Source organism: Telmatherina bonti (genome assembly GCF_933228915.1).
Source record: "Telmatherina bonti genome assembly, chromosome: 4".
Taxonomy (NCBI): Eukaryota; Metazoa; Chordata; class Actinopteri; order Atheriniformes; family Telmatherinidae; genus Telmatherina; species Telmatherina bonti.
The window spans coordinates 26,617,806-26,639,657 of record NC_136622.1 but is presented as its reverse complement, the minus strand read 5'-3'; the positions used below and the strand labels follow the sequence as shown (position 1 = coordinate 26,639,657).

The 21,852-nt window shown below is 39.4% G+C and overlaps 1 protein-coding gene across 1 annotated transcript in view; it reads left to right on the top strand.

Moving 5' to 3' along the window:
* LOC306754722 (dedicator of cytokinesis protein 3-like) overlaps window positions 1–19,340 on the top strand; it is a gene marked incomplete at both ends in the record, with an annotated part of 45,869 nt that extends 26,529 nt beyond the window's left edge. The window contains 38 exon segments of the mRNA XM_079238787.1: window positions 62–159; window positions 598–681; window positions 783–883; window positions 998–1,079; window positions 1,505–1,675; window positions 1,939–1,947; window positions 1,949–2,002; window positions 2,397–2,589; window positions 2,736–2,863; window positions 2,984–3,130; window positions 3,218–3,316; window positions 3,393–3,487; window positions 3,632–3,707; window positions 3,866–3,966; window positions 4,068–4,126; window positions 4,245–4,393; window positions 4,504–4,589; window positions 4,698–4,724; window positions 4,814–4,909; window positions 4,992–5,052; window positions 5,146–5,239; window positions 9,575–9,723; window positions 10,609–10,695; window positions 10,960–11,064; window positions 12,484–12,625; window positions 12,901–13,067; window positions 14,314–14,400; window positions 14,583–14,762; window positions 14,852–14,935; window positions 15,011–15,127; window positions 15,429–15,571; window positions 17,113–17,248; window positions 17,454–17,535; window positions 17,777–17,892; window positions 18,109–18,193; window positions 18,276–18,398; window positions 18,521–18,603; window positions 18,732–19,340. Coding sequence (XP_079094913.1) covers window positions 62–159; window positions 598–681; window positions 783–883; window positions 998–1,079; window positions 1,505–1,675; window positions 1,939–1,947; window positions 1,949–2,002; window positions 2,397–2,589; window positions 2,736–2,863; window positions 2,984–3,130; window positions 3,218–3,316; window positions 3,393–3,487; window positions 3,632–3,707; window positions 3,866–3,966; window positions 4,068–4,126; window positions 4,245–4,393; window positions 4,504–4,589; window positions 4,698–4,724; window positions 4,814–4,909; window positions 4,992–5,052; window positions 5,146–5,239; window positions 9,575–9,723; window positions 10,609–10,695; window positions 10,960–11,064; window positions 12,484–12,625; window positions 12,901–13,067; window positions 14,314–14,400; window positions 14,583–14,762; window positions 14,852–14,935; window positions 15,011–15,127; window positions 15,429–15,571; window positions 17,113–17,248; window positions 17,454–17,535; window positions 17,777–17,892; window positions 18,109–18,193; window positions 18,276–18,398; window positions 18,521–18,603; window positions 18,732–19,340 — 4,505 coding nt within the window.
* Between the last annotated feature and the right edge of the window lie 2,512 nt (window positions 19,341–21,852).

Sequence of the window (21,852 nt, the reverse complement as noted above, 5' to 3'; positions counted from 1 at the left end):
ACCTCTTCATGTAGCCAAGTTTGATTCATTTGAACTCAGTTTGATTTTACTCTGTTATTAGTGGATCTTCTGGCTCTTCTGAACTGGAAGGCCCATCCAGACAGGGTGTTGGACATCCTCGGTCGACTTCGTCATATCAGTGGAGAAGAGATTGTGAAGGTAATATAATTACATTATTTATGAAAAAATAAGAAGACTATAAAATATTTATCCTCTTCTTAAAGCTCCACTTTCACCACACTCATCTATCAAAGAAACAAAATTCTCTCTTTGATTGTTTTTAATGTCCTTTTAATGTCCTGTTGAGTTTAACTTAAAGTTTGAAATTTATAGTTTACACAGCTGGAAATTGGTCATATATATATATATTCACAATACATACAGGTTACATACAGGTTTTTTTTTTTTTTTTTTTTTAAATCTCTTAATTCTTTTTAGGGATGTTGCTTAGTGACAAAATGATCTCAAGAGGAAAAAAAGTTTTATTGCCTCTTTCCAGATGTGCGGGCTACCCATTTTTCTCTTTCTATTTTAGTTTCATGTGACGCCTTTCATGTGATGGTTATTTTGAAAAGTCTTCTTTTTTATCCCTTCTAGTTCCTGCGAGATGTCCTGGATACGCTCTTCTGTCTTTTAGATGACAACACAGATAAATATGGTCCACTGGTTTTCCAGTCTCTGGTAGGAACATTAAGGGCTATCAACTGTACTTAAATATTAAATGAAGTATTGTGACTTTTAAGAAGTACAAATAAGTACAACACATACATTTTTGTGCTCAGGTGTTCATCATTAACCTGCTCAGGGACAGCCGTTTCTACCACTTTAGACCTATCATGGACTCCTACATCCAAAACCACTTTGCTGGCGCTTTGGCATACAAGTAAGTATGCCAAAACATTGTATACTATGTTTACGATGTTTCCTTTCTTGAGCTACCATACTTACCAGTTTAGAGGCTTGCAAAGTGTCTTACCAGCTGCCAATTTGTTTCTAGAGAGCTGATCCGATGTCTGAAATGGTACATGGACCGCTCAGCTGAGGTCGTCCGGCAGGATCACATACAGGAAGCAATGAGGGTAAAGTATCCCCTTCACTTCCTCCTGGTTTCATTCCAAATCCTTCAGCAGGGATTGATCAGTAAGAAATGAATTAGAAAGTGCTCAAACAGAAACAGATCGGATCAGGAACGTTGTGTGACACTGTATGAGGAAGTGAATTCCCTGCTGAGAGAAAAACTAATGAAAGGAAGTTATTGAAAAGCTTTGCAGATATTGATACGTGGAGTGAAGCGCTTTCCATGTGGTGTTTGGATTTCTGTATTGATGAGATCATGGGAAATGATACCCTGTTGCATTGCCTGAATGGAAACATTTATTTTTTGTATTGATTTTTCACCCTAAACTAATTAGATGCTCGCCTCTGCTTCTTTGTTCGGCAAGTATGATATGATATTATATATGTTAGCTGACTGTATGTTTCATCCTGTGTATAACCCCCACAGGCACTGGAGTATCTGTTCAAGTTCATCGTCCAGTCCCGTATTCTGTACTCAAGAGCCACTTGTGGGATGGAGGAAGAGCAATTTAGAGCCAGTATCCAGGAGCTTTTCCAGTCTATTCGCTTCGTCCTGAGTCTGGACAGCCGCAGCTCAGAGAATCTGGTGTTCACGCAGGTCCATATATCATGACAAATATTTTAGCTACTTACACCTCAGAAAACGTAGTATGTCACCTGCTCTGCAATGCCATCTATCTTTTGTCTTAAGTGTTTTTATTTTCTTTTCAGTTTGAATTCACATCTTAACTATTCTTTTTTTTTTTGTTTGTTACGTTTGTTTCATTCTTGTAGCTTTGCTTTATATTCTTTATATTCTGTCACTGATCCTTCAGTCCCTCACAATCACTGTTGCCCCATCCTTGGCTTGATCTTGGATAGTTTAAAGGATGCGATCAGCTGCATGCCTTTCTGTGCTCATGCCTCCGGGCTCTCGTCGTTCTCAGTAAGTCACAGCACCCCCCTGTGTTGGTTCCACAATGCAGCAGATGCTGTACATCAACAGCCTTTTCAAACCAGATGATGCATATCTGATATGCACTGACGGGTCTGAATTTGGCCAATTTACTACTCATTTAGCTTTTAATATGGAGACACTAAGGTTATTGGTATAAAGACGGATTTAAAAAAGAATCTACATTAGGAATTTGCTTTTATTCATGTTGTGAAATTGATTGGAGTTCCTTCTGTTTTTGTTTTTTTAAGTCACTTAAGAAGTTTGGTCATTCCATCATTTTTAATATAATTGTTTTATAAAAAGTGGAATTTAATTTAAACAGGGTATTTATTGCTTGTGTACACTGAACTATCCCTTCCGTGTTCTTTCTTTCCACTTTAAGGCTGCTTTGTTGAATAGTTTCCCTGATATCTTTGACGAGCTGCTGCAGATGTTCACAGTTCAGGAGGTTGCCGAATATGTCAGGGGCACCCTGGGGAGCATGCCCAGCACAGTGGATATTGGCCAGTCCATGGATGTGGTCAAACTTCAATCCATTGCTAGGACAGTAGAGAGCCGCCTCTTCTTCTTCCCCGGTGAGTCAAATGTAAAAGTTTTTGAAAAGTTTTATTTCCCTGAAGGTCATGTTAAAGAAAAGTCAAACATAGCTAAGGTGCATTAAATAGATTTTGGTTTAATCCTCACTTTCTATCTCATCTTTTCTTTTTGTCTCCTATCTAAGAGTCCCGTAGTATATTGCTGCCTGTAGTTCTGCATCACATCCATTTGCATCTGCGCCAGCAGAGGGAGCTGCTCATTTGTTCCGGCATCCTGGGGAGTATTTTTTCCATTATCAAGACCAGCTCCATGGTAAAGTGCAAGTTCTATCTGCCCACAAAAACAAAACATGGGACTGAAAATTCAACAGGATACATGATAGTTTAAATGAGTAGGACACTACAACATGAAAAATATACACCTACTTCTCAGGAATCTTCTGTTCAAGAAGAGGTGGAGATGATGGTGGAAAGCTTGCTGGACGTGCTGCTGCAGACTCTGCTGTCTATCATCAGCAAATCTCATTCTGTGGAGACATCCAGGGGACAACGCTGTCCCCAGTGCACAGCTGAGATAACGGTAAATTTCCACTCAATAAAAGTAAGCAAACTTTATTGTATTTAAGTTCTCATTTTCTGTTTATGCATTTCCTTTTTGGCTTCGCAGGGGGAGTATGTTTCCTGCCTTCTTTCTCTGCTCCGACAAATGACAGAGATCCACTTCCACCATCTCCTCAACAGTTTTCACAGCAAGGAGGAGCTCAAAGTAGGAGTCCATTTTCCTGTGGCTGCTTACCTCACACTTGGGACAGCACACACTTTATTAACATAATTCTCTGCAGGAGTTCCTATTGAAGATTTTCTGCGTGTTCCGCAATCTGATGAAGCTGACCGTCTTTCCCCGAGACTGGAGTGTCATGCGGCTTCTGACTAGTCAGTGAGTCTGCTTTGTATTTCTGCCATTCTGCCTTTGTCTCAGAGATTGTAAGGAAATACAGCCAACCATTATATCATTTTTTAAATCTACTTTTGGCACCAAACTAATTTTGTAAGCTGACACTGTAATGTTTGCTTTCTGCAGCATCATTGTAGTGACAACACAATTTCTGTCTCCGGCGCTGCACAAGAACTTCTCCGAGGCAGATTTTGATTTCAAGGTGGGTGTGTGGGCAGCAGCAAGCATGTGGGAGAAACTTTTGCTCCATAAAGCTGCAAAATATTTTTAGCTCTTTGTTGAATGCGTTTGTGTAACAACCATAACTCATAAGTCATTCAGTGTGATTTTATTTACTTAAGTCGCGTCTTTGTATTTCAGGTTTGGAACTCTTTTTTCAGCCTCACTGTCCTGTACATCAACCAGCCAAGTCTGCAGCTAGAAGCACTTGGCCCTGCAAAAAGAAAGAAAGTCCTTGATAAGTAAGAAGCTGCTGTTTGTGAATTAAATGCACTAATTCAGTTGATATGTTTATTATTTATTTACCTTGCCGTATTCTCTTTCCTTCATATCTTCATTGAAGGTATGGGGATATGAGAGTAATTATGGCATATGAGCTCTTCAGCATGTGGCAAAAATTAGGTATGTCATCCCCATCTCACGAACACACAGAAATGCAAACATCAAAGTGACGCACCTGTTATATTGTCATGACTTCTTTTAAAACTAAAGTTTCTCTGTTTAAAAATGTATAATCCAGGTGACAACAAGCCCCACTTCATCCCGGGAATGATGGGTCCTTTCCTTGGTGTCACCCTGGTGCCTCAGAATGAAGTTCGAAATATCATGATACCAATTTTTCATGACATGATGGATTGGGAGCAGAGAAAAAACGGCAACTTCAAACAGGTCATTTTAACATTTTTTGTGTAACGAAATGGAGAATTTTGTTCTGCCTCTAAGAATTGCTGTTTTATCACACAGGACACATTTGGCTGAATGTGCTTGTTTATATGTAGGTGGAAGCAGAGCTGATGGATAAGCTAGACAGCATGGTGTCAGATGGGAAAGGCGATGATAACCACAGAGAGCTTTTCAGCCTCTTGTAAGCCTCAAATGTGTTTAGTGAGCTGTTTAAGTATTATGTGTGAATAATTCTACTTTAGTATTTCCATCTAAAATGCCTCTCTGTTGTTTTGCTTTCACACATCAGGACTCAGCTGTTTGGTCCTTATCCAAGGTGAGCAGTAATGTCTTTACATAGAAAACTAAAAGTAATTGTACTTTATACTGAACTCTTCACATTTAGTTAACGTGTTTTCTGCACAGCTTACTGGAGAAGATTGAGCAGGAGACCTGGAGAGAAACTGGAATCTCATTCGTCACGTCAGTTACAAGACTTGTTGAGCGTTTGCTGGACTACAGGTGTGCTGAGATGAAGTTTCACAGCCGAACAGATATGTGAATAAAATACATGGCATTAAAAAGAATGTATCATTGTGTTTAGGGACTGCATGAAAGGAGATGAGATGGAGAACAAAAAGATTGGTGGCTCTGTCAACCTTATGGTGAGGCGTTTATCACATTCTTGTCTGATTCAACTGATGACTATTTTCACATGTAAAAAAAACCCTTTTCTTTCTTTTTTGATGAAACGCCAGAACTTCTACAAATCAGAGGTGAACAAGGAAGACATGTATATCCGTTACATCCATAAGCTGTGTGACCTACACCTCCAAGCAGAAGACTTCACAGGTACCTGACATATTTGGTGCTTTGTCATTTGCATGATTCTAGCAAGTCTATTCTTTTATAACATAGTAAAGCACACTTTTTTTTTGTTTCTTTTTTTTCTTTTAGTCCTTTTAGACTTCTTTGTAGGTAGCATTATTTTGTATATATTCATTTATTTGTACCTCAGCACATACTTCAAGGGAACTGATTCTATGCTGAATGATAACACTAAGGTACTGGAAACTGACTGGTTGAAAGAAATCCTCCACTGTGTGCATAACAACGACATTTCTACAGAGCCACCAAGGTTTTGCACATAGAGCCCTTCATTCTCTGAAGAAGGGAGTCATTTTCAGTTTTGAAATCTCCGGGCTCCAACTTCAAAACAAAGGACACAGACACCCATCTGTGCACCTGAAATACAAATGCATTTGCATGAATAATTAATCTGTAAGCGCATTTATAAATGGAAAGTATAGATTTACACATTGGTCTATTTATTCCACTGACCTGAGATGAGCTGTGTAGCACTGCAGGCAGTTGTGATGTCTGACAACCTTTCAAAAAGCTGGCAGCAACAATAACCAGTTGATCCCACCTACAATGAAAGAAGACTGTCAGCAGTAGAGAGTGAAGTAGAGAAGAGATGGGTCGTGCAGGGAGTTAAAAAAAAATCACGAGTCTTATGTTTGGTTGGTGCACAAATAAAAGATTTTGCCATGCAGCAAGCAGAAATAATAAATACGTAAGTCATTTGCTGATTTAATATGAATTTAAGATCTTTTGTATTGTGAATAGCTCAGGGTGGCATGATATAATGCTGGAGACACAGTGGGAAGGGGACTGCTTAGTTTTATAGTCAAAGTAAGGACAGTGACAGAGACAAATGACAAGAAGTTGTACGATTTGGTACATAGTATTGTATTATCAGCCACCTACCTCTTCCACCCCTTTAGTTTACCAGTAAAACTCAGCCCTCATCATTTTATGTCCTTCCAGCATTTTGTAACTCGGTGCAGGCACAAGTTTTACAAGTCTGAGATGGTGTGGATGTGGTTTTGATGGACATCTCCTCATCAGTTAATTTCATTATGGGGTCAGGAGAGTCATGTATCTTCATGTACCCCTCCAGCAAAACTCTACTAAATTATTAAGAGAAACTCAAAACATAAAATCAGATGCTTCATATGTCTTTAAGGGGCTTGCCTGAGCACTTGTCTTTTGGCAAGCAGATACTGCAGCAGTCTGGGGCTTCATTCTGTGAAAAGAGGTGAAATGTTAACCAGGAATGATTCTCTGTTCTCCATACAAATAAGAGGGATTATAGATAAGAGATTTATAAAAGCTTAAAGTCACACAACAATACTGAGTGGAATTATTGGATAAATAGTCATAAATGCAAGACAGAAATAATTATGTTAATTTGGGATTTATTCCTTCATTCTGGGATTTATTATTTATGACTCATAAAAAACAAACAAAAAAAACAACATAATGCTATGGGTCTGTTAATGCGTATTTTCACTGGTAAGCAGGAAATCAATGGAAGTTGTCACCTTATGTAACTAGCTGTGTTAATGGCATTACTGTTCTTAATTTAGGCATATTATTTGCAGCGAAATGTAGCCAAACATGACTAATTGAAAACCATATTTTGTCACTTATATAAGGCAAACATCAGACGGCTGCAAATATATTTAAAGCAGAGTGTGTTGACAAGTGTCATGTTTAGATACCCTGCAACTCTTTGTCTTACACAAGATCCATTTTAAATCTGAAAAGAAGACTATCCCTTTACATAGTCTATCAGTGGCTTCAGTGGTTCGATGGACTGTTTAGTTCAGGGTTGCATGAATATTAGAATTATGTATCAATAAAATAGTCAGAAATTTCATATTGCCCAAAAGAATGTAATAGATTCTATTTTGTCCAATAGAGATTAAAACATTTTTCCATAAAGCAAAAAGGGTAGCATGGGTAGCCTGCTAATCTGTTAATTTCAGTTCTATTTTATGTGCTTGTAAAATCTGATGTAGCAGGTCCTTGTTTTTTTGTTTTTTTTTCATAGAGTCGGTACTTTTACTATTTACTTATTTAAAAAAGTAATAAAAAAATGGACTAAACTTGCTGCAGTATCTGGTTATAAAAACAAAACATTCTATTCAACTACACTTTCTATGCTTGTATAAAAGATAAAAGCAATTAGATAAGAAAAACACTGAAGAGCTCTGAAGTGATGTGTATTGAAACAATTCTGTGTATTGTCACTAATGTGTGTGTGAGGCTTCTCTATTTTACTGCTTTTTTTTAAACTTCAGTTTCACCTGAGTGTGTATTACTGATTTATACCTGTACTTCTCGATCACACTCTTGGTGTGTGTTTTTGTGGATGACATGGGTAAAATTGTAACAACAGAGTCAGGAGAGAGAGAGAGAGAGAGAGAGAGAGAGAGAGAGAGAGAGAGAGAGAGAGAGAGAGAGAGAGAGAGAGAGCTCAATGTAACAACATACTAGGCATCTCTGCTTTTCCTTCCCTTGACTGCACCTAATTTTGTGTGTCACTGGTAAAAATACACATTCAGTACTATAGTAGATCAGAGACACAGTATGACTTGGATCTGCACGGTAAACAGAAAGAGAGAGAGAGAGAGAAAGAGAGAGGGAGCTACACTAGTGCTTGGAGAAATGGGTCACCAGTATTTGCAAATTGTCACTTAGAGGTCCAGTGTGTGGGGGTGTCATGACATATAACAGAACGAATTACGACCAATACAATTCCCTCACCTACTCTCAAACTACTATAGCTATGAAAATTGCACAATGCTTGCTCGAGAGTCCGTGTTTAGTTTGTCCCTTCTGGGTTACTGAAAAACACGGTAATACAACATAAGAATGAAGGTAGTCCTTGGAATTTCTCAATATAAGTTGTTCAGTCTGGGGTAAAACACACCTATTCCTAATGTCACATGGTTATTTATGAACATTGTGCAGCAGTTCTGCCAATAGATGCCCCAAATGCGACACACTGGAGTGTAGACCTCTGCTGTTTGACTGCAGCCCAAACCAATCTATATGAAAGTAAGACTGGTCACAGAGTAGCTGCAGATTTTGCCTTAAATACTGTTTCATGACTACTGCGCTGGTTAACTTGTCCGTAGTGCATCAGCAAACTTCTGGAATCCATCCATCCATCCATCCATCCATCCATCCGTCCATTCATCCAACTATCCATCCATCCACCCATCCATCCATCCATCCATCCATCCAGCCATCCAGCAATCCATCTCTAAACTCCCAACACTAAGCAGTACAAACTCTACAATTCAAACAACAATACAAAATAAATAAAGAAATAAAATAAAAATTCAGAAAGTCAAGGGGATCATTATATCTATAAAGCTTCTCTTGGCAGAGAAAATTTGCTCAGCAGAACACAGCATCCAGACCATCATTCTGCTTGCCTAAATGCTGGACAAGACAAAAAAAAAAAAAAAAAACTCCCAACACTAAACCTTTTTAGAGTTTACCAGTGAATGTGCTCAATGCGGGTTAAAAACAACAACAACAACAACAACAACAAACAAACAAACAACAACAAAAAACAACTAATACATCCTATCTATACAGTATAACATGCAACATTCAATACTGCTAAACACTGACAAAGAAGAAGGGTGTAGTAAAGTGTTAATAATAATAATAATAATAATAATAATAATAATAATAACTAAATTCATGGACTTCAGTGTATTATATATTTAACAGCTACATACTTGTATATGTTGTTGTGTATTGTATAAACCCATGCAAAACATGCTGTACATTTATATACAGCATGTTTTGCTGTACAAACATGCCCTTATTTACCAGATTTTAAACCACTTGAGGAACATCAGGTTGGTTTTTCTAGCTTCCAGATTCCACACTTATGTGAAATTAAGAAACAGTTTGTTTTTTTTTATATGCTTTTGTATTTTTTAAATGTCGTCTTTATTGATCATTTTCAGCACTGACTTTTCATTCAGTATTACCCAGTACAGTATTACAAGTCTTCAGTTGTAGTAATCCTTTTTGTAATTTGTAATCCTTTATGTAAACTTGTTTGGTTTGCTGCATAGCTTTGCACTCCCAAACACGGTGCTTGTCCTCAGATTAAGATTGTGCTGAAATATTTTACCCTCTTCTGGCACTTGGTGCTTTTTGCCCCCTGATTGTGTTTGTGTCATATGGCATTTACAAAAACTAGTATCAAAACACTTGAAAAGGTATCAATATATCTTTCAAAAATGTTTAAAATCTGTGGTTTCACAGGGAACAGAATAACTGTTTTTTTTTTCTGTACCACTACTTCAACAGAGGCAGCGTTCACCCTGCTGCTTTACTGGGAGCTGCTGCAGTGGGAAGACCGGCCTCTGAGGGATTTCCTCCACTACCCCTGTCAGAGTGAATGGCAGCGCAAAGAAAACCTAAGTCGTAAAATCCTCCACTACTTCAACAAGGGAAAGGCAAGGGATTTCAGTCTTTCTAAATGTTTACTATGAGAAATCACCTTATCTAATCTGAAATCCCTCTAACGAGGCACAACAAAGTTTTAACTAACATAATCTAGGCTTTTCACATAAAAGCACTTCTTCTTCTTGGCCAGAATTCATCTTCATCAATCAAAATGACTGGTCCCTGTGCTTTGAAAGGGAAATACCTGTTGGATGCTGGCAGCAGCTGAAAAGATATAAAAGTGACCTTGCTGATTAATTTATTGCCCTGTTCAGTTCCTATCAACACTTCTTAGTTAAGTAAATATTGTTTTAGATCAAGTTACTCAAGGAAATACAAAAATCTACATATGTTTAGAAAGCAGCTGATTTGTTGGTGAGCTAAGTAAACAAAAGTTGTGGAGAAAAAACAAAAACAAAACTTAAATAAAAAAAAAAAAAAAAGAAAACTGAAGTGCTATTGACTACCTTACCTCCTTTACAGCATGAAAGGGCAGCAAAGACACTCTTTTAAGTGGATAAAGTTTTCTCTAAGAGGACTCAAAACACTCACTCATTGTAAAAATCATTTGTAATCATACAATTTTTGCAATTTGTGCCTAAAATATAAATGAAGCAAGACACTCAGTTTGTAAGCGTTAAATGAAGAAAGCCGGATGTCATATTGGCCTCTTTTTGGGGAACAGACACGCATGAACCTGATGCTGCAGTTCTTGATTTTTGGTTTTAAAGTCTGTATGCCTAAAGTAAATCCCTAATCCTGAAACAACTAACACAAAGCAAACTGAAAAGTTGAAACATTTTTAATTGTTATGGTGATTTTTCTGGACATAAGGGATGTCAAATTTTAAATCTGGGTTTAATGTCCTATTTTCTTATTCATGTGGGACTTTGCAGTGCTGGGAATATGGGATCTCCCTATGTCGGGAACTGGCATTCCAGTATGAGACTTTATATGATTATCAGAGCCTCAGCTGGATACGGGTAAGTAATGTGATGCATACTCCTTGTCAGGGCTACAATAATAAAACAAACATCCTGTAAGATGCTGGAATGAGACATTTTCAGCTCCTGCTATCATTTTCATGCTCTGTTGTGTGGTGTAATACATGCACAGCATCAAAAACAATGTCCCAATTACCTTAAAACACACTTATACAACCGCCCACACATTTAAAAAATCAGTAATGTGAATGATTAAACCATTATTCATCATGACTCTTTTGCATATTTATCTGTTTATCACAGAAAATGGAGGCAGCATACTATGACAACATCATTGAACAGCAGAGGATTGAACCAGAGTTCTTTAGAATGGGCTTCTATGGCAGGAAATTTCCTTTCTTCCTTAGGGTAAGACTTTTCTTAAATGGCATCACCTTGTCTGTCCTTAAACTGATGCAGTCAGATCTACAGCTCCACTTCAACATGATATCCTGTTAGCTACAATATATCCTGCAACCCAGAAAGCTGGAACCTGAGGATAAAATATGTCAACTGAATGCTAAACTAGTCATAGCAACATAGTTTAGTTCTTATTAACTAGTTTCAAGTACCAAGCAGCACAAAGAGCCATGTGCTTCAGCTGTTCTGGGCTTCTAGTCTTTATTCAATATGTTTGTGGGGAAAAATATTATTTAATCTCGCTAAGAAAATAATATTTTAAAGTATAAAGAAATACCTAAATCATTGTTTCTATATCAGATATTTTATATTCAAGCATAGCTAAACAAAGACTTTAAAACTAGTGAATTAACTCAGTGTTTTTGAACCACTGTGCCATGTCACACTCGTGTGCTGAGAGATGCTCAGGTGTGTCATGGCAAATTACCCAATTGGTCTGAAAAGCAGCTCTGTGTTCATTCAAACAGGCCCAGGTTTCACACCAAGTAAAGCTAAAGATAATAAAAAACCTTTTTTTTAACAGTCGTGCGCCTTGAGATTTTTTTAAGTAGAGAAAAAATGGTACCTCAGCTCAAGAAAGGTTGAAAAACACTGAATTAACCCTTGAACCCTTGAACCAGGACCAAAAATGATACAAATCAACACTTTATCTTTACATTTTTTCTTTGCACACATTTCATCTCTCCACCAGATTCTCTAAATTCAGCTCCGTAGTCCCAGAAGAGAGTAAAATAGACAAACAGCGCTGGAATGACCTGAATCTGTAACTCCAAACTTGACAGTCTTTTTGAGTTGTGTTGAGTTCAATGTCTAGCTGTCCAACTGACAGCGTTACAGTTTCAGTTCACTCTCACTGCTCTCATATGGTCAACAGAGAGCTGCAGTGTGACGCTGCAACAGCAGTAGCTCAAAAGCCATGAAAATGTATTTTACATAGCTTGATACACAGTAAATAACAGTCAGATAAATACAAACAAGGCCAAGCTGGTGATCACTAAGGAAAGAATTAAAAAGATTGTAGATGTACGCTTTTGATTTGGTTAGCTCGAAAATAAGAATAAGTTTAGCTAAAAATCCACCTCAATGACTCAAAAAGTAACATTATGACAGTGTTTGTTTGCTAATTTAAAACTGCTTTCATACTATGGAGCTTATTTATTCATATGTTAAAATGGCACTACTAAAATGAAAAAATACTAGTACTGGTAATGGTGAAACAACTGCTTGTTCATTTGTTAGTTATTACTAGTTCAATGTTCCCTGATGGTCATGTCCAAAAGATTCTGGACAGGAGGACAACCTCAAGGTTTGCATCTCTCTGTCAGTCTTGTGCAATTGTTTTCTTTTTCTCTTTTACTTTTTCTATAGAACAAGGAATTTGTATGTCGGGGTTATGACTACGAACGTCTAGAGGACTTTCAGCAAAGGATGCTGGGGGAATTTCCACAGGCTATTGCCATGCAGCACACCAACCAACCGGATGACACCATCCTGCAGAGCGACGCACAGTGTATCCTAATAGTTTCCAAAATGATTTAAACCACCAGTTCACATTGCAGGGATACGTTTAACAAATGTAACATATTTTTTCTTATTAGGATAAGCTGATGGCTGACTATTGGAAAAAGATTAGAAATATTAAGCCTAATTTTGAAGTTGATTTACAGAGTCTGAAAAATCAAATGCTGTACGCATTATCTATAGAATATTTTTTTCTCCGTATGCCTCCATGAATGTGAACAGTAACCTGACTTGTCTGTCACTTCCTTGACACACGATGTCTAGATTTGCAGATCTATGCGGTGACTCCAGTGTCAGACATCTCGGATGTGCCCCAGCTGGAGCGTGTGCCTGAAAGGATCAAGAGTTTCTACCGCATAAACAATGTCAGCCGTTTCCACTATGACAGGCCCTTCCACAAAGGCCCCAAGGATCGTGAGAATGAGTTCAGGGTATGATGAGTCAGCAGTGCCACCTCAAAGATATTTTCCACAAAAAATGTCTTGTTCACAAGTAACATCCTAAAACAGGAAATGAATTTAAGAATTTCTGCTAAAATTACAGATAATTTATATGGTATTTAAGGTTACAGGTGATGTATGATGGTTTAACACCACCTGGTGGCCACAGTGTGGGGTCCTGAATGTTCTGGGGTGTAATTATATTTTCAAACTGGACAACTTGGGCCTATTTATCATCTAGTTTTAGTTTAGTGAATTATTTCTTATGTAAATATTTTTACAGTAATTTCATGCCACTACTGTATAAACTTGATATAATGATGCTCATATTATCTATGAAAAATAGACGGATTTAATGGTTATGTATTCTTAATATTCATAATAAGATTACTAACTTTTTTCAAAGTTTGGCAGTTTGTCTTCTCAAATTGCTAGCCACTGTTTTTTATTGGATCCAAGATCCAAGCCAGTTCTCCTTATTTGCGAACAGCTCTTTTTTGCATGCTGCTGGTTTGGGTATGTATTCTTGTAAATGGGTGCTTGAAAAGCCATTAAAATTCTTAGATGGTAACTGGGTATTGATCCTAAAAGATAAAAAGCTTTCTATAATATATGGACGTACAAAACATAGTACAAAATATATTAGTAGAGGCCTGTAGGGGGGATTTTATGTTCGCTCTTACTATGGTCAGATTTGGGCACCAACTGACCAACTGGCAGTAGAAAAGATGGTTTACTTGGGTCGTAATAGATCCTTTCTTCAAGTCATCCCTGCATGTTGAAAATAGTGCTGAAGGGTACCCAGCTGGTGACACTGAGATATGATGACACAGTGTTAGTTTGTGAATAAGGCTAGTTGTAAGCAAGCCTGGGCTCTTTTTGCTTATTTTCATCTCTTAGCAACAGTGATATAACCTGATCAAATAAATGTATCTTAAAAAAAACAACACACAAAAAAAGCACTCTACCTTGTTTCACAGTTCATAGAGAAGTGCAACAAGATTTTAAAGTGAAACAAGTGTTAGAGACTTGGACACAATATGATATTGTAGTTTTCTGACACAGTAACCCAAATATGGAAGCAGTTTGCAGGGAGTGCTGAGGAGTAGCATGTAGGCCACCAGACTACAGCAGTAGTGTCATTCTCATTTGCCTGCTTATTTCTCTGTTATGCAGGTTGATAATACACGTGGCTGACAGAAGTAAAACATCTATTCATTCTCTGCACGTTTCACAGAGTCTTTGGATTGAAAGAACAACTCTGATTCTGTCTCGTCCTCTCCCTGGGATCTCCCGCTGGGCTGAAGTGGAAAGGAGAGAAGTGGTGAGGACCTCCAGCCTCCATCTTTTAGTGCTGATACAAGCAATGCTTGCTGGACAGCTTCATCAAGCTCTCTGGCTTTAGATCAGCATCAGAATAACTAACAACTAATACATACATGTATTCAGTTCCTCCATTACAATAGAACTTGGGTGAATATTTCCTGTTGTTATGTTTATTTTCAGGTGGAGGTGAGCCCTCTTGAGAATGCCATTTATGTGGTGGAGAACAAGACCCAGGAGCTGCGGACTTTGATCAGCCAGTACCAACACAGGCAGCATCATGGCAACATCAACTCTCTCAGCATGTGCCTCAATGGCGTCATAGATGCTGCGGTGAATGGAGGCATTGCCAGATATCAGGAGGTAGAAATGGTCAATTATGTGGAAAGAAATTGGAAATGACGGATTGGTGCTCTGATTAATCTTCATCTTTATTTGATCCCTTACACCAGGCCTTCTTTGATAAGGACTACATCAGCAGTCACCCAGAGGATACAGAGAGGATCACGCATCTGAAGGATCTCATGCAGGAGCAGGTTTGACTTGGCTAAGTTAAGCTTAAGCGAAAATACCGAGTACACATTTCCAACTGTCTGTCATTTCTCTGACAGGTGCACATTCTCGGTGTGGGGCTCGCTGTTCATGAGAAACTGGTGCATCCGGAGATGCGTCCTCTGCACAAAAAGCTTGTAGATCAGTTCCACATGATGAGGACAGGTTTACATCATGTAAGTGGATCCACAAGTGACTCAGCTTTTCAAGTTGTTTGGAGTGCATCCTTAGCTGTGACATAAAATGTATGCGCCACGTTTTTTCTCATTGCACAAATATGAAGCCAGCTTTCACTGGGAATATCACTGGACCTAGCCGTTGTTAGAACATTTCTCAGATGATTTAGTCTCACTGAGCTGTCATCCATATTTATGTACATTGGCAGAGTGGTGTGTGTTTTCTGCATGCTGAGTACACAGTGCTTTTTTATGTGATCTCATCAATGCAATGTGTGCGCAGTCTAAATATTCAGAGCAGTATATGTCTGGGTCTCAGCAGGCTATGCCCAACATGGATCGATTCGGCCCAGCTGGTTGCCCAGGGGTAAACTCTCCCAGAGGCATCCTCTCGTCCCACAACCATATGAGCCCTGAGAGTGTGCGCCTCATACACAGACACAGGTCAGTAATGCAACCAAAATTATAAAGAAAATAGTTTTCACCTACACTCTGCCCGCCAACCCAATATAGACAGAAAAAAGTGCTCAGGCTTTAAGAAGTGCTCAAACTTGGAAGTCTCTTCAGTTTGTCCTTCATTTTTTTCACTGCCAATCTGATCATTCTAGGAAGCTCTAGACCGCCGCTCGGTGGCGGTCTGGGGATCCCGGCCCTCCGTCGGTGTGGGCTGGGCCCTCTGCCTGCGGGGGTGGGGGTTTGCTTCCGGGCTCTTGGGGCCGTGGGGCCCGCGCTCTGTCTGCCCTGGGTGGCCGGCGGGGCCAGTCCTCGCTGGTCCGGGCCTGCTTGGGCCTGTTCCCCCTGACTGGGGGGGACTCTGGCTGGGACCCCCCTCTGCCGCCTCCTGGGTCGGCGCATGGCTGGCTCCGGGGTGGGGCGGTTGGGGTCTGCGCCTGGGGGTGGCTGCCGATGGCCCGGGTCTCGGGGGTACTCCTGGGGTGCCTCTTGCCTTTGTGTGGGAGGGGTCACACTGGCATGATCACCTTTTCCGGAACACGTTCCACTCTGCATGTTCTGCATGTGACACAGTCACCGAGTCGTCACGCAGTTTTATTCACTAATAGCAACTAGTTTTCTCATTTCTGTTTGTTTCTCATTTATATTTAACTTTTTGGATTCATAGTTTAGTTACTATGATCTGAAGTTGGCTTGTATGTGTATGTATATGTGTTAATACTGGCAAGTGCGTATATGTTTGTACGTATGTATGTGTGTGTATGTGTGTGCATAGAGGTGTGTGTGTATACGTATATGTGTATATGTATATGTGTACATATGTATATATATGTGTATATATATTGTTCTGATGGAAGCACTGGGTTATACATATATATATATATATATATATATGTGTACACATACACATATACACATACATATATGTATGTGTATGTATGCGTGTGTATGTGTGTGTATATGTATATGTGTGTATGTGTGTGTATATGTATACATCTGTACGTTCTTTTTTTTCTTTTTGTTTTTGTTTTTTTTTTAGGTTTTTTTTTCTCTCCCTTTAGCTCTTTCACTTTTCTTATGAGGTGTTTTTTCTCCTTCCTCTTTCTGTCTTTCGTCTGTCCTCTCTGGTCCAGCAGTAAAAACTCTACAATTCAAACAATAATACAAAATAAATATAGAAATAAAATAAAAATTCAGAAAGTCAAGGGGATCATTATATCTATAAAGCTTCCCTTGGCAGAGAAAATTTGCTCAGCAGAACACAGCATCCAGACCATCATTCTGCTTGCCTAAATGCTGGACAAGACAAAAACAAAAAAAAAAAAAAAGGAAGCTCTAGGATTGGTTTGTTATATCACATGGGATATCTTTTTTAAACCACTATAAATTTAAAGTATAGCACTGCAAGATCGCAACTTGTAGTACGAACTAAATGCTTTAATATGAAATATGGAAGTGGAATTTTAGGAACAGATACAATGAATAAAGTACTTCTTTTTTTTATAATGTCAAGCATTATCTCTCTCCTGCAGTCCTCTGAACCTGCAGGGTTCAATCCGTCACTCGTCATCCTCCCTGTCCTCTCACACATCGAGTGAAGCAGGAAACTTGGTCATAATGACTGACGGCTTGATGGGGGAGCACCCTGAGGAGGCATTGCACATGCAGGTACTGATCTGGATTATGGAATAAATGGGAAAACATGGCCTTGTCAGGATGCAAACATCGACATTATATATACTTTCAATTTCAAATTTAGTTGTCTATTTATTCTTATACCTTTTTAAAAAAAAAAAAAAAAAATCTAATCAATCTCCCACAGGATCAATAAGATAACTTTGATAAATTTGGAATATGTCCATTTTTTTTTTAGCCAAGTCCTTCCTCCTCCAGTCTGAGCTCAATTCGATCCAACTCCTCTCAGATTATAAACTCTGCCCCATCAAGTGCCAGAGGTGAGTTATGGAGCTGCATAGAGCTACACCTAAAAAGCATTCACTGTTTAAAGGACTCTATTTGACTGTATCTCTCTCTGTATTCAGGTAGATTAGTTAGTTTGCTAATTCCTTAAACTTCATCATAAGAACACAGTAAATTAACAAAACAGTAAATGTACAAAAAGAAATCCCTGTCAGAGACAGCAAACTTTTTCTTTCTAATAAAAAAAAAATCTATTGGTGACTTCTCGGTTTGCAGGCTCTCCATCTTTGCCTGATAAAGCCAAACACAACCGAGAAGTGATGATACTTCTGCCGTCTCAACGTGAGAGAACCAACAACTCTATGTACTACAACATGGCAGAGAATGGACAGGTAGGACAGATCTATCGTATCATAACAGCATGTGAATGTGCAAGAATAACACGTGCAAAACGAGAAAAACATTATCAAAAGGTATTAAATATTCTGATTAATGCTTTAAAAACTTATGCGCAAAATGACTTTGACTGTAAGTTTTTTTGGAGTTGTGCTACAAATAAAGGTATTTCACATTACTTACTGATTCATTTTCTTTGTCCCTGCTATCAGAATAACCACATGCAGCGTGCCTTACTTCAGCAAGTTAGTCCCTGTAAGCCTTGTGCTGACACTCACATGACTCTGCCAGAGAAAGGTAACTCCCAAACAATGTGAAATATTACCATGTTTATAAAATGTTTATAGTGTGTTTACATGTTTATTGTTTCTGTCTCTAGTCTTTCCCAATGCCCCCAGTAGCTGGAGTCTGGATGGAGAGAACAGAGAGCAGGTGTCATACATGCCAGCTTCAACTGGAGGAGGCATCATGCCCCCTGTACCGCCCAGGTCCTTCCCATCAGGTACTTTTTACTTGCTCCAGTGGTTGATTATTGGGCTTTTACAGCGGCTATCTTTTAATAGAAGCCACAACGTAGCTGAGCTTTTACAAGTTAAAAACTGATATATGAACTGATCTTTGCAGGACATTTTATGATGCACTGTGATGCATTTCACCACCAGAACAGCGAGCCTCCTCCCACCCTGCCAGTTAGATCTCTCCGAAAGGTACCACTATTAGGGATTTTGGACTCTTGTTGTTGAGTCAGACTGTGTGTTAGCATGTTCTGAACCCTGACTGTTGAGATGCTATTGATATAGACATCAGTGATGCCCCCTTTTCTCTGTCTCCCCAGTCTCCTCTCCACCCGATCCCTGGCTCTCCCACTAGTCCTCAGTCAGCTTTGGGTGGCAGCAACTCCACCCTGTCAGGCAGTGCCAGCAGTGGTGTGTCTTCTCTGAGTGAGAGTAACTTTGGAGGTCAGTATCCAGATCCAGGTCCCATCAGGAACGACGCCTTGGAGCCGCTTCCTAGTCACCTGTGGTCTCCCCCTGATGAGTACCTGACCTCTCCCTACTTACACATCCACTACGGCGGAACAGAAATCGACTCCATGGATCCTGTCCGCCCTTTCCACTACCGCAACCCTACTTCACATCCTCACACCCACCCGCATCCTCACGCTCATGTCCATCCCGGGCTGGACAGCCACTCCCATGGTCCTCCGCCTCACCACCATGCTCCCACGCACGGGCCTCATCACATCCCTTACCGACGACCTCAGCCTCCAGCTGTTCCCCCCAAACCTTACTTGAGAGAGGGCTGCATCCCTGAGGAAGACCTTCCCCCTCAGCCCATCCCACTGCCCCGCAGGATCTTCCATTCCCCTCATGGCCACAGGGAGGACCAGGGGAAGCATGCATGGGAGCAGTGCATCAGCGAAGAGCATGAGGAAACCCAGTGATCGGGAAGCTCCAGCTAAATTTAACTAACAGCTATCTTGTCCTTCATTCGCACTGAGTTATCAGCGCAGTAACACAAGAGTTTTAATGTATGTTGTCAGCTGATCCTTGTCACTGCGTATTTTAATATCAGTGCATATGAAGGAAAGAAAGGAAAGAAGAAGGAGCACACCTCCATGATGTTACAAACTGAGGCGGAACTGTTGCTGCTGCTGCTCACCGTGGCCTCTTAGATATGATTAAAAAAAAACAAAGAAAATATATCTGTTGAACAATGAGAGATTTACTTGTTCAGAAATTGATATTGATTGTACACAACTGTACAACTTGTCTGTGAGCATGTTTTTTTTTTTCATTTGAGAATAATATGACAACAGTTTTGTGAAACATTACAACCATGATCACAACTGACATGATCGCAGGTGCAGTATCAGCTCTGAACTCCCTCAACTTTGCTCCTAATATCATTTTCACAACGAAGAAGGTGATTATTCACAGTGAAGTGACTTCTCTGCTTTAAAAGCTTCATATATATATGAATAATTATTTTGATAAATTTGCTACATTATAGTGTTTTCAAAGGCTTACGCCCATTATGTTTTTCAAAAACACTGTTAAGTGCTCCTTAATAGTGAATCATATCAAATGGCGCACTGAAATAACTGTTGCTGCCAGGCTGTCATGAATCGCAGGTCTCTTAAAGGTTGAACTTGCGGTTGCCGTCTTGGACCGGTGTCTCAAGAGACATGAACAGTCACTGATGATTTCCCATCCGTACCAAGTGTATGGAAACCCAAGTGAATGTATTTAGATTAGATATTCTACTTGTACTGAACAAGCTGCAATCCTGGTTTTTGTTTAAGTGCTTTAAGTTCAGTCTGTTAAAAAAAAAATCTTTATTTGTCTTTTTTTATGTGGCAACGATATCTGGAGAGGAATGAGAGTGTTCGGCAGGCTGGGGGGAAACTGAGGACAGTGACAGACACATCCCACACCTGTCAGCTTTCATGTTCATGCTGAATGAAGAACAAGGACTCCACTTTGCACCTCAGCCCGCTGCTGGACACTCAGAACCAACACCAACCCCGCTCCTTCATTCTCTGTTTTTCCCCTCCGTCTATTTCCTTCTCTGTGTGGCTGTCAGGCCATGTTAAGCTGTAAGCGCTGAACCTGGACTGATGGTTCGGCCACAGAGCCCACACAGACAGTATTGGAATTGCCTTCCTGCCTTAAGTGCACTCAGATGCAGTTTGACCTCTTGTCCGGACTGTGCGAAACTCATTTAGCATCGGCCATTTTCACTCGGATCACTACACACTCCCTGAAGGACAAAAAAAAAAAAAAAAAAAAAAAAATTAATATCTACCAAGTGTTGTTTTTGTATGGTTTCATCCTGCTTTAGTTTCAGATTGTTGTTTGTTTTTTAGCGCTAAAATTTCTTAGCTTGCCTGCAGCTCTTTCTCAATCACCTTCTGTTGTTTGAAAACTGATGATGTGTTTCAGGAGAACGCTGAAGGCCGGACCCACAGAGAGGTTTCTTTTTCTTCGCGGAGTAGAAAGACAGCGCTGTTTATTGTCCTGTAGTTGGTTGGAAGGATATAGCTAATATTTTAACAATTACTTGTTTTCCTTGTCGTTTTTTGCAGGTGGAAGCTTTGTGTTACTGTACATCAAGTTGTCAGCGGACTAGACAAGATCTATTTTTGTATGTGAGATCATCAGTTGTGTGACTGGAGGCACAGGTACTGCGTAGACTGATGTACTTCGGAGTTGAAATTAGTAGACATTTACAGTTTGTGAGTATCTGTAGTGAGATTGATGGCATTGAGGAATACTGGCAACTGAAGTGATACTAAAAAAATATAGGTAAAATAGAATTTTTCAATGTAAATTCTGTTATTGTACATACAGCAGTATTGTGAAATATTTTTGAGAATTATTGCAGAAGCCCTAAAAGGTTTATTGTTGTTTTGTGTATATACATGTAATCCAGAGATCAATGTAATTGATAAATATCTATAATCAGTGTTTGGAAAGGACAAATCCATTAGACTGTGGCTGTCTCCACCATTCCTCTCATATAAATACTTTATACACTTTTCAATGTGCTTTCCTGTATATATGGTGTTAGCATGATCAAAAAGTGTTTGGTTGTAAAAGTGGTTTTCCTACTCCCATAACTGCTGTGGTATGGAATTCATTAACAATGCCAAACATTAAAGACAATCTTTTATCAGCACTAAACTCCTCTTCATGCTTTTCTCTGAGCGCAGTATGTTGAGTGGACAGTAGAGGGCGATGTTTATCACCGAATAACATTTCAGGTTCGATTTCTAAACAACTTGGGGTGTCCAGCTCCGGTCCTTGAGAGCCACATAATCCTGCAGGTTTTCTATACATCAGTGTCCAACACACCTGTCTTAAATCAAGGAGTCATTGTGCAGAACCTTGTCGACTTTTGGATCCATTTAATGTAAGTCTGGTGTGTTAGAACCCTAAACTCATTGAAAACCT